Consider the following 17,394-nt stretch of genomic DNA (forward strand, 5'->3'; position numbering starts at 1 on the left):
TTTTACACACACAAGTGCTGTTTCCTCTTCATTAGTTTATTACATTTTTACTAAATTAGTTTAAAGCCAACCTGTGGTGGGAAAATAGGAGTTAAGCTTCAGGATTTATTCCAAAAAGCCGTACATAGGCAATTTGTTTTAGTCAACTGTAAGTGACTCATTTAAAATAAACTGAAATAATATTTATTTTATATGATCAAATTTATCAGGATCTCTGCAATTGTTTGGTTGGAAGTGAGGTTATATACAGACGTTATTTTTCCCCTTCCTCCTGAAACTACCAACTGGAGTCCTACAGCACGGAGACAAGCCCTTTGGCCCAAACTGGTCCATGCTGACCAAAATGGCCATTTCCCTGCAGTTGACCCATACCCTTATAATCCTTTCCTATCCATTAGATATGGTTTGAAAGATACTGCCTGACCAATACCAGGAACTCACCTATTAAGATTATTTTTACATGGAAGCCCAGACAGTGAAAGTTAGCAGGTTACTCATAAGCGAAGACTCGACTAGGTCCTTGCTCATTATCATCAATTCCATGCAATCATCAGCAGGGAGCTGTAACTACAGTCAAGACAGTGAAACATGTTTTAACCCAGATTGCGTGGTGCTCAGTTCCACGCTTCACATCTCATCATAATGAAGCAAGATCAGAGTTGCTGTATATTTCCAGCATTTTCTGTTTTATTTTATTTAGGATATCTAGCATCTGCAATATTTTATTCTAGTACCACAGATACCAAAGTAGTCTCTTCCTCCCAGCAGAAAGACCTAGACAACAGAGAAGCTTGGGCAGAAAAACTGCAAACTACAGTAATGTCACACAAGTCCCATATAATGATAATCTCCAGTATTGGTGAACCACCCTCTGACATTCAACAGCATTACCATTGAAGAAGCCCTTTCATCAACATCCTATGATTCACCATGGACTGGAAGAATACCTAGAAGATAAATACTATGGCTATCAGAGCAGTCAGAGGTTAGGTATTATGTGGTAAGTAACTCACCTGCTGACTCCCAAAGCCCTGCCTACACCACACAAGATGGAATATTCTCCATTTGCCTGGATGAGTGCAGCTCCCACAACACTTGAAAAACTTGATATCAGATTGACAACAAATTACCAGCTCAGCGAGCAAGTTTCCAACTTGGAGTTTGATATCATCCAAAACACATCCTGGTGGATTTCAAACCCTTCAGGGTTCTAAACAATTGGTTTTTGCATCATGTGGCAGTGAATATCATATAAAAGATATGCCACAGTAACATGGAAATCACATTCAACAATACTTTCCAAATGTCTGACTTCAACTTAGAAAGACAAGGGCAGCAGGTGCTTGAAAATGCTTCCATCTGTAAGTTCTTCTCCAAATAACATATTATCCTATGTTTGAATAATTTTGCTGTTCCTTCATTGTCATCAGTTCAAATCTCTGGAGCTCTCTACCTAACATCACATGGGAGTACAGCCTGCAATAGTTCTAGAACTCACTGCCAGTTTCTTGAGGTCAGCTAAACATGGGTCGTGAATGCTGGCCTTGTCAATGATGCCCACATCCAGTGAACAAATAACTTGTTAAAACAAAAATCTGTGATCAAAGCTCTCACAGACGGTGGATAATTGAACTTTGGAGCTTCCAAATCCATTTAATACAATACATCAACAGACCAAACATTTACACAATGAGGAGGTCAAACTGTTTAAAAAGGAAAGTAATTGAGTTGCTGTCAAAGCTCATTGAAGTAATGTGAATTAACTTCAGGACACATCACTAGGCTAATATTGTGGAATACCTATCCTCTCAAACCATCAAAATATCCAATTTTACACTCCATCCATAGCGATTATGGAAATCAATAAACAAGCGTATATGCCATTATTAACCACATTGTGATTCAGTAGTAACACTCTTGTCATTGAGTCCAAAAGATTGTAGATTCAAACCACACTCCGGACACCCGAGTAAGTGATTTGAGCTGTCACTCCCAGGGTGAGAGTGAGGGAATGTTACATTTTTGGAGGCGATGTCTTTTTGATGCAGCATTAAAGTTAGACACATTACAAACTTTGATCCAAACCACAAACCAACTGAGTTTGTAGCCTCAATGACTAAAAAGTGGGTGTGTAAAACTCTCTTGAGTTGCAAATGTCATTTATAACACTTCTTATGCCAAAAGGGTGGAGGGATTTGAGTCAATTCAATCATTTTTAGATTTTGCAATCTTTTCAATATATTAACTTTCTGATGACAAAATGCAATCCAGATCCAACAAGCACAACACACAATCTAATCTAATGTATGTAGGTTTATTAGAAAAGTGCTAAGCCCAACTGCCTTAAATGATGTTGAAAATTTTATACGTAGTCGGGCATGTTTTCTCTGGGTCTCAGCCAAGTTACCATTTGGGATGCCATGTATTGGTTCAACATTAATGGAGCAAATACTTGTTTGGGAACTTACCCATACTTGTTAAATGCTCTTCAACCAACGTTTAGATGACGTTCAACAACAGGTGATAAATCTACTGAAACATATAAGTTAAAGCTATTTCATTGGCATAATGACAAACCTCTGCAAAATAAGAACTATTTTAGAGTCACGCTGTAAACCACCACTGGTGCTGACTGTATCTCAGGGGTAACACCTCTGGCCTTAGAGTCAGAAGGTTCTAAGTTTAAGTTTAACTGCAGACACTCATTTACCAAACGTAGGCCGGCGCTCCAGAGCAATATTAAGGAGTAGGAATTTTGGCAAAAACAAGGCAAATATTTGGACTGGAGGACGGTATAACAACTCTTGTTGAGCTATTGAGATCCATTTGCATGTTAGATTAACAAGAGCTGCTATTATTATGAAATAGCATTTGTGGTATGACAAACCATTCTTGAGTTGATTAGTTAATTAGATTGGATTGTCAATCAAGGTGATCTAAATTATAATACTATAATACTCATAATATGAACATGCTGCATTTTTATTGGAGTATTTTAATAGTGCTTTCTGAATGTAGACATCTACTTATAAATATCAGATTAGGGATTTTCTTCAGTGTTGGTTTTGTGAATTGAATAGGGATGAAATATTTGTGGATCAATAAATCATTGAAGTCAGAGCAGCATAGATATTTACCAAATTTTGAGAAGATTTGTAGCTCAGGTTGAGGTTCTGGATACAGATTTGCTCACTGAGCTGAGAGGTTCATTTCCAGACGTTTTCATCACTATACTAGGTAACATCCACTGAAGATGTTACCTACTAGGGTGATAAAACGTCTGGAAATGAACCTCTCAGCTCAGCGAGCAAACCTACATCCATGTTTACCTACATCAATGAAAACATTTGATAGGCAATTTTATAGTTTGCTTGCAACACCATATCAACAGAAATTCAAAGATAATCAGAGGGTGTGTTGTAAATCATCGTACTGCCCTCCATGGATATTTCCTCTTCTCTCACAGCAGCACCACTGCATTTCCTCTTCGGAAAGTGCCCATCTCCAGCCATCATTCCTTATTATCTTGGACAATTGCCTCGTGTGATTCATTAAAACTCATTCAGTATAGATGAAAGGTGATGATCTGAGTTTCTTCCTCTGTCAAAGTCACTGATTCTAGTTCCTAAAGTGTATTTCCTGAAATCCCCAATCTGGTAAGTGTCTGCAGACACAAAGAAGATGAAAGGATGTGTCTCACAGGCTGTACTTTGGCCAATCTTGTCGTCAAGGGATTTAAATACATACTGAAATTGAAAAATTTGAAGTGTTATTTTCCTTAGAAACATTGTAGTGCAGACTACAAATATTTTTTGAAGGAACAATATAAAACAATATATCACCCAAGTCTCTTAAGGAGATCAGATGACTGAAATCTTTGACAAAGAGGCACATTTTGAGAAGGATCGTAAAGGAGGCAAATGAGGTTCAGAGGTTGGAAGGAAATTTCAGTGTTTAGAACCTAGAAAACTGCAGGCACAGCTATCAATGGTGGAGCAATGGTGGACTTCAACTATCCAAATATTGATTGGGATCACTACAGTACAGGTACTATAGATGGGTCAGTTTTTGTCCAGTGTGTGCAGGAGGGCTTCCTGACACAGTATGTACACAGGCCTACAAGGGGTGAAGCCACTTTAGATTTAGTGCTGGGTAACGAGCCTGGCCAGGTATTAGATTTGGAAGTAGGTGAGCACTTTGGAGACAGCAATTACAATTCTGTCAGGTTTACTTTAGTGATGGAAAGGGATAGGTGTACTCCACCGAGCAAGAGTTACAGCTGGGAAAAGGGAAATTACGATGCAATTAGGAAAGATTTAGGAAGCATAGAATGGGGAAGGAAACTGCAGGGGATGTGCACATTAAAAATATGGAACTTATTCAAGGAAAAGCTCCTATGTGTCCTAGATAAGTATGTACCTGTCAGGCAGGAAGGAATATATAGAACACATGAGCCGTGATTTACTAAGGAAGTGGAATCCCTGGTCAAGAAGAAGAAGGCGGCTTATGTTAGGACAAAACGTGAAAACTCAGTTAGGGCACTTGAGGGTTATAAGGAAGTCAGGAAAGACCTAAAAAGAGAGCTCAGAAGAGCCAGGAGGAGACATGAGACGTTGTTGGTGGATAGGATCAGGGTTAACCCTAAGGCTTTCCATAGGTATGTCAGGAATAAAAGAATGACGAGAGTTAAATTAGGGCCAATCAAGGATAGTAGTGGGAAGCTGTGTGTGGAGTCAGAGGAGATAGGCGAAGCACTAAATAAATATTTTTCGACAGTGTTCATTATAGAAAATGAAAATGTTTGGCGAGGAAGATACAGAGATACTTGCATCTAGACTAGAAGAGATTGAGGTTCACAAGGAAGAGGTATTAGAAATAGACATTAGAAATTAGAGTGTGAAAATAGACAAGTCCCCTGGGCCAGACGGGATCTATCCTCGGATCCTCTGGGAAGTAAGGGAAGAGATTACGAAGCCTTTGGCATTGATCTTCAAATCATCATTGTCTACAGGAATAGTGCCTGAGGACTGGAGGATAGCAAATGTGGTTCCCTTGTTCAAAAAGGGTAGTAGAGACAGCCCTAGTAATTACAGACCAGTGAGTCTCACTTCAGTTGTTGGTAAAGTATTGGAAAAGGTTATAAGAGATAGGATTTATAACCATCTAGAGAAGAATAATCTGATCAGGGACAGTCAGCACGGTTTTGTGAAGGGTAGGTCGTGCCTAACGAATTTTATGGAGTTTTTTGACAAAGTGACCAAACAGGTAGATGAGAGTAAACCGGTTGATGTGGTGTATATAGATTTCAGCAAGGCGTTCGATAAGGTTCCCCACAGTAGGCTATTATACAAAATGTAGAGGAATGGGATTGTGGGAGACATAGCAGTTTGGATCAGTAATTGGCTTGCTGAAAGAAAACAGAGGGTTGTAGTTGATGGAACATGTTCATCTTGATGTCCCAGTTACTAGCGGCGTACCGCAAGGGTCAGTGTTGGGTCCACTGCTGTTTGTCATTTTTATAAATGACCCGGATGAGGGCTTAGAAGGGTGGGTTAGTAAATTTGCAGATGACACCAAGGTTGGTGGAGTTGTGGATAGTGACGAAGGATGTAGTAGGTTGCAGGGAGACATAGATAGGATGCAGAGCTGGGCTGAGGTGGCAAATGGAGTTTAGTGTGGACAAATGTGAGGTAATACACTTTGGACGGAGTAATCGGAATGCAAAGTACTGGGCTAATGGTAAGATTCTTGGGAGTGCAGATGAGCAGAGAGATCTCAGTGTCCATGTACACAGATCCCTGAAAGTTGCCACCCAGATTGACAGGGTTGTTAAGAAGGCACACAGTGTTTTGGCCTTTATTAATAGAGGGATTGAGTTCCGGAACCAGGAGGTTATGCTGCAGCTGTACAAAGCTCTGGTATGGCCACACTTGGAGTATTGTGTACAGTTCTGGTCACCGCATTATAAGAAGGATGTGGAAGCTTTGGAAAGGGTGCAGAGGAGATTTATTAGGATGTTGCCTGGTATGGAAGGAATGTCTTACGAGGAAAGACTGAGAGCCTTGAGGCTGTTCTCATTAGAGAGAAGAAGGTTGAGAGGTGACTTAATAGAGACATACAAGATAATCAGAGGGTGAGATAGGATGGACAGGGAGAGCCTTTTTCCAAGTATGGGGATGGCAAACACGAGGGGACACAACTTTAAAGTGAGGGGAGATAGGTATAAGACAGATATCAGAGGTAGTTACTTTACTCAGAGAGTAGTAAGGGTATGGAATGCTTTGCCTGCAATGGTAGTAGATTCTCCAAGTTTAAGTGCATTTAAGTTGTCTTTGGACAGGCATACGGACATACATGGAATAATGTAGTTGGGATGGGCTTCAGATTAGTATGACAGGGCGGCGCAACATCGAGGGTCAAAGGGCCTGTACTGCGCTGTAATATTCTATGTTCTAATTATGATTGGGAACACATAATAGGCCATAATTAGAGGAGTGTAGATATCTCAGAGGGTTACGGAGTTAGGGAAGAGTACAATTTAGGGAAAGGTAAACCCATAAAAGAAGGTTAAGAATTATAAAAACAAGATGTTATTTTGCTGTGAGCCAGTCTACTGGCCTTAGCATTGAAAACCATTGCTTCCCTTCGTTTCAATCCTGTTAACCATTCCTTTATAAAAATATACACAGCTAACACATGTCGAGAATATACACATTTATGAAATGCAGATACGATGCAAACTTCAGTTTTTATTTACACAAGCTCTTTGTTGCTGTGGATTTGCTGTTACTATATTCAGATGAACCTAAGTGGTTCATACGTTAGGTTCTGAGAGCCAAGTGAGGCCACCAAACTGACTTCTAGAAGTTTCTGAGCTCCCATTGGGCCTCATTCATTATAGTGCCTTTCTTTATAGTTTTCCAGCACATATTTGCTCTTTTTATTTCTCTGTCTCTTTAGTGCTGCCTTAAGATAAACTTTGAAATTATAGAAAACACCAGATCAAGCCTGAAATCTTCTACAGAGGCCTCAAGAAATATTACAGTATCGGAGATGAGATTCCCTTTCAGTGAAATTATCTTTTAAAAAGAGCCAATCTAATCAGGCTTTGTTAAGTTAATAAAGAGTGAGTTTGTTAATTACTAAACGTGAGACGAATTAGTAACACAACACGCATAGTACAAATAAGGAGAACAAAAAGATACAAGTTTGCAAAAACTAATATTCTGAACAGTCTCTGAATTGTTTGCAAAAAATAGATAGTTGAATGTTATGGCTATTGCAGTTAAAGATCCCAGTGGTGTTGATACTGATAGTTGATTTTAAAATCCTTAGGTTTGCAAGTTGTTTGAGATCAGATTGTTCTGAATCCTTTTGACTATACTAAATTCTAACTCTGAGTAAGAGAGTCCTTTTGTTGGCCTGTTTCCTTTTGCCTGTCTTGCCAGCTAGCTGACTTCAAAGTCAGAGAATCAGAGAGTCACAGGGATTACTACGGGGTGTTTCTTTGACTGTGACATGTACACCCTGATAACACTCGGCACACGGGGTATCTTAGTTCACTGGTACACATGAGAATTTCAGTCCCACTAATACACTCCAGTAGAGCTTAAACTGACCCTTGTGCATTCTTTAACTGGATAAACACTAAGTGTGTCTGCAGTTTGCGACATGATCCACAGAGGGTGGCTTGCTGCTCATCAAGGGACTATCAACCTTGTTCTTTTTGTAGTCACAAGAGATCACAGTCCAGTCTGGTTTGATTTGCCTGTTCCCACTTTGAAGGGTTGTTGCGTGAAGTTTCTTTTACATCTTTAGATGTGGCATTCTATGCACATGACTGTATTAACTCTCTTTTTGAAAAAAACTTGGAATTACAAGCTTAAAAAGGGCATTAGAATTTCAGAGTTCGAATCTACAGTCATGAGAAATGAAATCCCAAAACACGAATGAAAACCCTGAAATCTCATGAAATAAAAATGGAACCTAATTTATCACTTAGGCTTGGGACAGTGGATGTTGTTTTTTGCTTTCATTCCAGGTTATTTTGAGTGTTTTACATTGAGCTGTCAACTTTTTTTAAGCCATTCATCAACTTTTATGTGTGTTATAGACTGACATCTCTCTCTATTCTAGCTGAAACCCCAGACTGTGTGGTAGTCTGTGTGGCTCAGCTTCTACATCATACAAAAAGCTAGAATGATAATTTTGCAGACTTTGAAGTGCAAGTCCCTTGATGGTCTTGTGGGCACATACAGCGTTGGTTGTAACACTGAGTCATAAAAGAATCTGCTGACCATAGTGAACACTAAGAATGGAAATTAGCCAAGGTGTGTCTACTCCTGATTTTGATTCAGAGAAATTAGAAAGTGCAACATGTGGACATTAGTTGAGGATCCTTTTTGGATTCAGGGATGATTCCCCTCTGCCCTCTGGATACCTAAGTTTGTACGTTAAAAGCCATTAGTTCAGGTGTTCAAGAAGGGAGTTTCTATCTGCTACTATACTTTGCAAAAGGGAAAACCCATGTTGTGCGAGAGTAAGATTCTTATACCTAACATATGCCAACATTGAATCCATTTTCCTTCTGATGTGTTATCCATCAATGCACCTCCTCCAAATGAAATGCAGCAAACTTGATCCTTTTACCAGTTATTGGTGGCATGCTCAGTCTAATTCAGGCTGAACAGGTACATAGTCTCAGTGCTAAAAGAACCCAGATTTCACATTGCATCTATTCACAACATGTTGCCGTGTGGCCTCCCAGCATGATTAATGTCGTTATTGTCTATGGAAGAAACAATGCTGTAATTTCCCAGTTCCCTCTGGAACTGTGTTAGAACTGGAATCTCGACCAAACACTTTGGAAAACCTGTTTTTGGCATATACCAATGATCTTTCGAATGCTTTAAGTATCAAGTGATACCCACTTTTCAAAATCCTGAGATGGTTAGCATTCCCAAGCTCTCATTAGGATCCAAATAATTAATCCCAAATATTCTGATTCAAGGGACAGCACTACAGAGGGGCTCTATATTATGTCATAAAGTGTGTAAACCAAACACAAGCAATTTATTTAATTTGAGCTGAGCGTGGAGATTGTAAGAACCTGACCTCATTGTAGAGTTGTTTCTGTAATATCATGAACATTCTTGTTGAATTTGGCCTCCAAATGCTCTGGAGAACAACTGTTTATGTGTGTGCTTTGTGCCTACATCAGAATCCATTTGATCCGAAGCATTACCACAGCTTTGACCTTCAGACTTGAACTTTCATCAAAAATTGGACTCCAACTGGATTATTTGCAAATCTCTCCCTCTTGCTGCTTTACTGTTTGGCCTCTTGATTTTAAAATATATGACACATCAATGATTTGCTTCAAGAATCATAAGCCATTCAGCCCATTCTGCTGATTTTTTTCTACTTCAAATATTCAACTCTTATAGCCTGCTGGAAGGATGTATAAGAGTTAAAGCTTCCAAGCAACTGCAGCTTTACAATGTAATGGGGCTGTCTAATGATGTGACTAAGCTTCCAACTGGGTGATTCACCTTGTCCAGCAAATTGTATTTTAACTCACATTATACAGGAAATAGAGTGTGGATATCATGGTATTGAAGAATCCAACAATTTAAATAATACAGCTGCATGTTATTTTATATGATCATCAGTGTTTATCATTGATATTAAGCTACTAACATGCAATAGATCAGCATGCTTCAATGATCCTGGGTAAAATGCAGGATAGGACCTTTATACCTTCAGATCACTCCCAATGATGTAATGATGATATTATGAGCTTGTCTCTTAAAAAGTATTTTGAAATCCTGACTGTGAGACATAACACAACATCTGAATTTTCCATAATTAAAATACACTTTTGCTATAAAGCTGCATTTGTTTTTTTTCAATCTCACCTCTGATGTCAGAGAAGCTTTGGAAATCACATTTCCCACTTCCATGGCTAAAGTGGAATAAAATGGCAATTCTTAACCAGCATGAGAAACCATTTATATTTCTCACAGCTTTTTGTTGTCACAAACACACAGACATCCCCATTTATATTACAAGGCTTCCTCTGAAAGTTCAGGCAGAATATATGGGAAATATTTTGTATATAACTCATTCTTTGCCTGAGCCGGTGATCCCTGATTTGGCACTGAATGCCAAAAATGGGAAATGATTCCATTCTGCAGACCTGACAGCTTTCATTCATGAACGTAAAAATTGCCAGCTATTTAAATAAAATCAACGGAAGCTTGAACAAATTATAACTGAAGATCAATGTAGGCTTGGTGATATTGTAATATTTTATGTGGATCTAGGTTATTGATCAAGGGATGTGATATGAGCTTTGCATCCATGTGGAAATATGCTAAAAAAGGTTATGAAATGGTTTAGAATGTTCACAGACATTACTCAGAGGTGAGTTTTTAAGAACTGGAAAGCTCTACATGTATGAGTGGGTAAAAGGTAGTACCTTTCCAAAAGAGAATTGGGTACGTCCTTGAAGGTTAAAAGTGTGCAGGTGCAAAAGGAAAGAGAAAGAGAGTGTGGCAAATTGGATGGATCGTTCAAAAAACTGGCACAGGTAGATTGCATGCCCATCATTTGTAGCATGGTGGTAATGTCCATACCTCTGAACCAGAAGGCCTGGGCTCAAGTCCCACCTACTGCAGAGGTGTGTAAGAACATCACTGTATAGTTTGATTGGAAAATTACCTGTAGGATTGTCTGATGCTAAATTTTCCCCTGATGCATCAGTTATGAAACCAGTCGTTAATTCAGGATTACTAGGCCTGAATGTTCATTCCTGGGCTGGGATACCTAATCTTTCCTTGGTTGGTCAATGTGATGCATTTAACCTTGGACCTACAAAAGTATCGGTGGTAGAGTGACCCCCCCCCCCCCCCAACCCCCTGCCACCCCCGCTCCCACAAGCCTGCTCCTCAGCGAAATTCAACAAGGACCCACCTCTATGGGAAGAAAACTGGAAACGGGAAGGGGGAAGTCAAGAGTCTTGGCAAAGATCTCTGAAGCAGAATTTTTTTTCCTCATCATGCTGGAGAAATGAGTTGTGTAGAACTGGTCTAATCAGACCATCTTTTTTTTTAAAAAGCAAAAGAAAATATTTGATGTTGAAGATCTGAAACAAAAGGTGCTGGAGAAACTCAATGGATCTGTGGAGAGAGAAACTGATTTAACGTTTGAGTCCAAAAGCTCTTCTTTAGAACTGTTCTAATATAAGGTCATTGGGTTTGAAACGACAAGTGTTTTTCTGGCTCCACAGATGCTGCCAGACCTACTGAGTTTCTCTAGCATTTCCTACAAATATAACAAGTTAACTGTCTCTGTAACCTTGTTGGCCCATTAGTAGCAGCATTATATCTGAGTCAAAAAACCAGAAGTCCCAAACCAGAGACTTGAGAACAAATTCTAAGCCCATGTTTCAGTGCATTTTTAAGAGAGTGTTGCACTGTCAAAAGTACTGTTTTTCAAAATGTTACACACATCTGCCTTAATCTCAAAGGATGTGAAAGATCTCATGGCAAGATTTTGAGGAAGAACAGAGGAGTTTTCCCTGATGCCCTGACCAATGTTTACCCCTCAATTGACACCATTTGAAGGATTTTTGCCCGAAGCGTCGATTTCCCTGCTCCTCGGATGCTGCCTGAACTTCTGTGCTTTTCCAGCACCACTCTAATCCAGAATCTGGTTTCCAGAATCTGCAGTCATTGTTTTTACCATTAAAGTTATCTCGTTGTTCTGTCATTGTGGTTGAAGGAGCTTGTGTGTAAACTACCTGTTGGTTTCCTACATGACAACATTTGAAAAGCTGAATTAGCAGTTTTGTGCTTTGAAACATGCTCAGACCATAAAACGTCCTGTAGAAATATGTATTTCTTTTTAAGGTTGTGAACAAATGTAAGGGTTAACCCTTCAAATTAGGGTAGACCCGGTGAGAATTGAACTTGGTAACTTCTTGAAATATGTGACTTTGTAGTAAGTCACACTGTGCATTTAGCCAAACAGCTATTAACAGGCTGGACCCAATAAAATATTTATTTGGCCTCGGGTAGGTATTTACCAGCTCTGAATGGGATTAGCTGTTCCATCAATAACCAGCCACTGCCTGACAGCTGGTGCTTTAACTGTAACCACTTGTACCACAAAAACAGGCTCAGATCATAGCATACTTTCCCTGAGGTTATTTGGTTGTAGTATCACTTAAGGGGCTGATAGACATTCCTGACCCTGAATGTCTGGTTTGCCAGTGAAAGAACTTTCCCAGGAGAGAAGTGGTCAGAAGGATCATGGATAAGTACTGTAAAAGAAAAGAAATTCAATCTTCATAGTATTGTTGTGTGCTAAACTGTATATAGAACAGAGAGAATACAGCATTCTGGTCACATGCATTCCCAATGAGAAAATAACATGAACTTGGGTAAAAGTCAGCAATTCGCTTCCCTTCATTCTCGTTATTTATAGCACAATACTTGCCTATGTCTTAGGTTAATGCAGTGTAATGTACACACCAGGGTAAAAGCTACAATTTCTGCCCATAGGTATGTTAAAGCTCATGGGAGTCTCAATGCTAGCTTCCTTGTATGTGCTGTCGAGTCATACAACACAGAAGAGGTATCACAGTTCTATACACAGTGACATGATCTGCACAGAATCGCCAGTCGTTCCAGTGGCTGAAGAAAGTTCACACAGGTCAGTTACAGCAATGTTACCTGGCCTGTAAGGGGCAGCCAAGGACTTTCCTTCTAGTTAACCCAACAACAACTAAACCTTTTGTCTTCCTCTGTCTCTGTGGCAATATTTAGGTTGGCACGTTAAATCATAGAATGATCTAGCAGAGAAGGAGACCATTTGGGCCATCAAGTCTGTACAGCTTTTGAAAAAGGTTTCTAATTAGTTCCATTATAAATCTTTCTCCTTCGCACTATGTCCATTTTTGCTCTGCAAGAATTTATCGCCTTCCCTTTTGTTCCAATGGCCTTGCAGGAAGTGCAATGAAGGCATGACTTAAAATCACCTCCTTACCAGTTTGTACAGCTGGTAACAGGTGGAATGCCGATACATTTATGTAGTTCTTTTATTAGAATAAACATTATCACTGATTTAAATGGAAAACTCAGCAAACCTTTTAATATTTATCAACAGGATTTGCATTCAGAGTCTTACAGAGAAAGAGGTCCCAAAGGTGAACTTGCCTCCTGGGCAAAATTCCCTACTTCCTGTTTGAGAAAATCTCCAAATTGCTTCAAAACAAAACTTGAAGAATTAAAGAGCAGGAGGTAAAAAAAGGCGAAGCATTGGGATTGTGTTGAGCTTCACTTCTTATACCTATTATTATATCTCCTGTTTGGTTCTGTTAAGTAGAAAAGGAGTAGGTATAGTAGCGTCTTTGAGCCTTGTATCCTGTAGCAGGTGTAAGGAGACATTGGCAGTGCAGATTGTTACCTGCGCCATGAATGGGTGTGTGCAGGAATTTTCTATTCAAACAATAAGAAAAGGCAAAGTGCTTCATTAACCACATTCAAGTTAGGACAGGGCTGCCAACAGATGCAGATGCAACAGCGCAGAATCTTAAAGGGAGAGTGTCTCACCTGTTGGGCTCTGAGGTTAGGACATTATCCATTGAGGACTAAAGGACTTGTTTTATTTCTAAAATGTCTTTTATATTAATTGTGAGGTATAAACAGCAGGTGTGTGAGACCCCTATCGTTGCCAGAAAATACACATTTTTTGAATGACTTGCATTTCTCCAACATGTTTCATGATCTCCAGATGTCGCAAAGTGCTGCAATGGTGTTCCTTAGAAATGTGTATTCTAGGAAAATGAGGTGGTCAACTTGTGCACAGCAAGATCCCACAAGCAGCATGATAATGACTGCATTAGCCATTTGTCAATTGAGTGATAAGTTTTGGCCAGGACTTAAGTTTGAAATCATTTGCTTGTCTTCAAGTTACCCCCATGAAATCTTTTATTTAAGCTGCAGATGAACTTCAGTGTAATTTCTTGTCTGAAAGATGGCAGCTCTGACAGTGTGGCGCTGCCTTAGTACTGCAGTGAAGCACCAGGCTGGCTTATATGCATTATTTGCACTATGTGCCTCTGTGACATTAGCTAAAACTCCATTTCTCAGTTTATCTTTTGAAAGCTTACTGTAGACAGCTTAAAACACAAGCTGCAATCCAACAGAAACCTGCAACACAATGGTAAAGGAAAAAAAGTTTTTTATTATTCATTCATGGGATTTGGGTGTGGCTGAGCCAACATTTATTACTCACCCTGAGTTGCCCTGACTAGACCATTAAAGAGTCAACAGACTCTGAAGGCACATGTAGTTCAGACCAGGAATGGACAGTAAATTTCATTCACTAGAGGACATTAGTGAACTTGATACGTATTACAACCATCAACATATGACCATCGTTATACAAGCTTCTTTTTTGATTCCACATTTTAGAATATTTGAATTTCACATCAGATGGAATGCGACCCCTCATTTGCAGAGTGGCAAAATCTTATAGTGGTTTTAACTAAGTTGCCTATGGCGAGATGTATGCAGATTCAGGTGAGACGTTTTGCGAGGCGCATCTTGATTTAGAGATCACCTCACCCCATCTTTTACACTTTTCCCAAGCAAAATTCTCACTGGCCAGAGACGAGTTGCCGACTGATGGCATAGCACTTGTTAAGATCCTTATTGACAGCACAATTCACCTCATTCATATTCTGGTTGCAATCTTACCAAACCTGCCCAACAAACTAGACATCAGGAAAACCCAACATGGAAACCAGAGTGGATGCCTGGAGGGTTGAGTTCACTGTTTGCTCTTATTGATCTCCATCTTGGATACTGGACACCAACAGGGATGGTAATGGTCTAGTGGTATTATCACTGGACCTTTTTGTCCAAAAACCCAGCTAGTGCCCAGGGGATTTGGGTTTGAATCTCACTCTGGCAGAATGGTGGAATTTGAATTCGATGAAAAAAAGTCTGGAATTGAGAATCTAATGATGCCATGTCTCCAATGCCGATTGTCAGAAAAAACCCCTGTGGTTCACTAATGCCCTTCAGAGAAGGAAACTGCCATCCTTACCTGGTCTAGCCTACATGTGAATCCAGACCCATGGCAACGTAGTTCACTCTTAACTGCCCGCTGGGCAATGCCCTCATCCAATGAATGAATAAAAGAAAATCTCAAGGCATGAACCATGGCACCAACCACAAGCATCCCACATCCGCCAACATTGGCAATTGATATATGTCAGCCTCTAAGAACCATCATAGTACATCTCTGATTTAGTTACAGGATGCTTCTACACTTAATGCTGCACCTTGAGCTGCATTGACAACTGACATGATAATTCTGCATGAAGGATATCCCGCACTCAGGGACACACACCCAGCTTGTAGAGTGAACCAGCTCTTTGCTCTCTCACTCTGCACCTATCTAGATGTTCCCAGTATCTCTGCGTTGCAATGCTTTGCCTTTTTGAGATTTGACCCCTCAGCCAGAGATACCATGCTTTTTTTTTCTCTTTTACCAGGAAGCAAAGAAGCACCCAGTGGCCGTAACAAGCAGTGCCCTTTACATCAAAGGGCAATGCTGTGTGATCAAACAGTGAAGGGGAGGGCAGGGATTAAATCAAAATAGAGTTGGACAGGGAAGTAATGCACTCCACTCCCTGCGGTGCCCACCTCGTCCTGAACAGCTCAAGGGTGTTGGTGAACACCGTGTGTTCCTTCTCCAGAGACACCCATGGGTTTCCTCTGGGTGCTCCGGTTTCCTCTCACAGTCCAAAGATGTGCAGGTCAGGTGAATTGGCCATGCTAAATTACCCATAGTGTTAGGTGCATTAGTCAGAGGGAAACAGGTCTGGGTGGGTTACTCTTCGGAAGTTGGTGTGGACTGGTTGGGCCGAAGAGCCTGTTTCCACACTGTAGGGAATCTAATGTAATCTAATCTAATATGAGTTACCTGATTAGGGTTGTTAACTTGGTCCAATCATGGAGCCCTGGCTGAGAGGTAAAAATAGGTATCAGAGGTTCTCCTCACTCTGAGATCTCTGAAGAAGTCAGAACAGCGCCAAGAACTAAATAAAAACTGAAACAGTTTCTGAGGAAGGGTCACTGGACTTGAAATGTTAACTTTGATTTCTCTTCACAGATGCGGCCAGATCTGCTGAGCTTTTCCAGCAACTTTTTGTTCCAGATCAAGTACTCCAAATGTAAATAAGAGTGACATGATGATGAGATACAAGCCTCTGTGAAGTTGTTTCAGTGGTGATGAGAGGAAAAAGGTATGCTCCTGAAGAAATTCGCGATCAACAGCGGCCTTTGACATGTGGTAAGCATTTTGGGCATCATGCCGTTATTTGGAAAACTTGACCCATTTGAAGACTAGTATGTAGAAATAATGCATTATTTTTACTGGACAGATGACATTAAGGCAGATGAAAAACAGTGAATAATTCTCCTCAAAGCTTGTGGACCCACAGCTTTTTTTATTACTAGGAGCCTAACTTTCCCTGAGGCTCTCAGATACTATAAGCTTTCAAGAGTTGACAGATTTAGTTAAAGAATATTATGATCCCGGGCCTCCTCTAATTCTGAGATGCTATTGGTTACTCGTCAGTTCAAGAACATCTTTTGCAATACATGGACTCCTGGAAGTGTTGGTCAGAGACATTGGGCCATTATTTACCAGCAGGGAATTGGAGTATTTCCTGACGTTGAATGGCATTCGGCATATAAGGACAGCTCTCCATACCATCCATTGTCTAATGATCTGGCAGAAGAGCAGTGCAAACTTTAAAGGCAGGCCTAAGGAAACAGCCTACAGCTTCACTAGATACCAAACTGTCCCGGTTCCTATTTGATTGTCGGGCTACCCCTTCATACACTGATATCCCCAGCAGAGTTGCTAATGGGGAGAACAGTCCTCACTCAGTTAAATCTAATCTTCCCAGACCTGGGGGAGGGTGAAATGTCATCAGAAACACCAATGCCAGGCACAAGACTCCGCTAAGCAAGAGAGACCCCTTACTTCAGGGGACCAAGTTCCATGCTGAAACCATGGAAAAGGCCCTCATGGGTACAAGGCATGGTCGATACCAGGTCAGGTCCCATGACACACACAAAGTTTGGGTGGGTGAGGCGGTCCTAAACAGGCAAATGTACCACACGAAAGCTGCCAACTTCCAAACGGGAGAGAAGGAAAACATACCCGGACCCTCAGAATAGCCAGAAGGCTGTCGGAACCCACAGGTCCTCCCCTTCCATCGAAGAAACCTCGCAATCTGAGATAGACATGGCGGATGTTGTAGCCTCGATGCCTTTGCTGCCTGAAGAAGAGGATGAATTTCTTCCGAGA

General features: G+C 40.4%; 1 protein-coding gene across 2 annotated transcripts in view; it reads left to right on the forward strand.

Moving 5' to 3' along the window:
- notch3 (notch receptor 3) overlaps positions 1-17,394 on the forward strand; it is a 406,903-nt gene that overhangs the window by 144,678 nt on the left and 244,831 nt on the right. For both annotated transcript variants that reach the window (XM_060854870.1, XM_060854872.1), the window contains 2 exons: positions 12,567-12,717; positions 16,189-16,368. In XM_060854870.1, the coding sequence (XP_060710853.1) occupies positions 16,308-16,368 (61 nt within the window). In that variant the 5' untranslated portion in view covers positions 12,567-12,717; positions 16,189-16,307. The remainder of the gene's footprint in view (positions 1-12,566; positions 12,718-16,188; positions 16,369-17,394) is intronic.

Source organism: Hemiscyllium ocellatum, chromosome 45 (assembly GCF_020745735.1).
Source record: "Hemiscyllium ocellatum isolate sHemOce1 chromosome 45, sHemOce1.pat.X.cur, whole genome shotgun sequence".
Taxonomy (NCBI): domain Eukaryota; kingdom Metazoa; phylum Chordata; class Chondrichthyes; order Orectolobiformes; family Hemiscylliidae; genus Hemiscyllium; species Hemiscyllium ocellatum.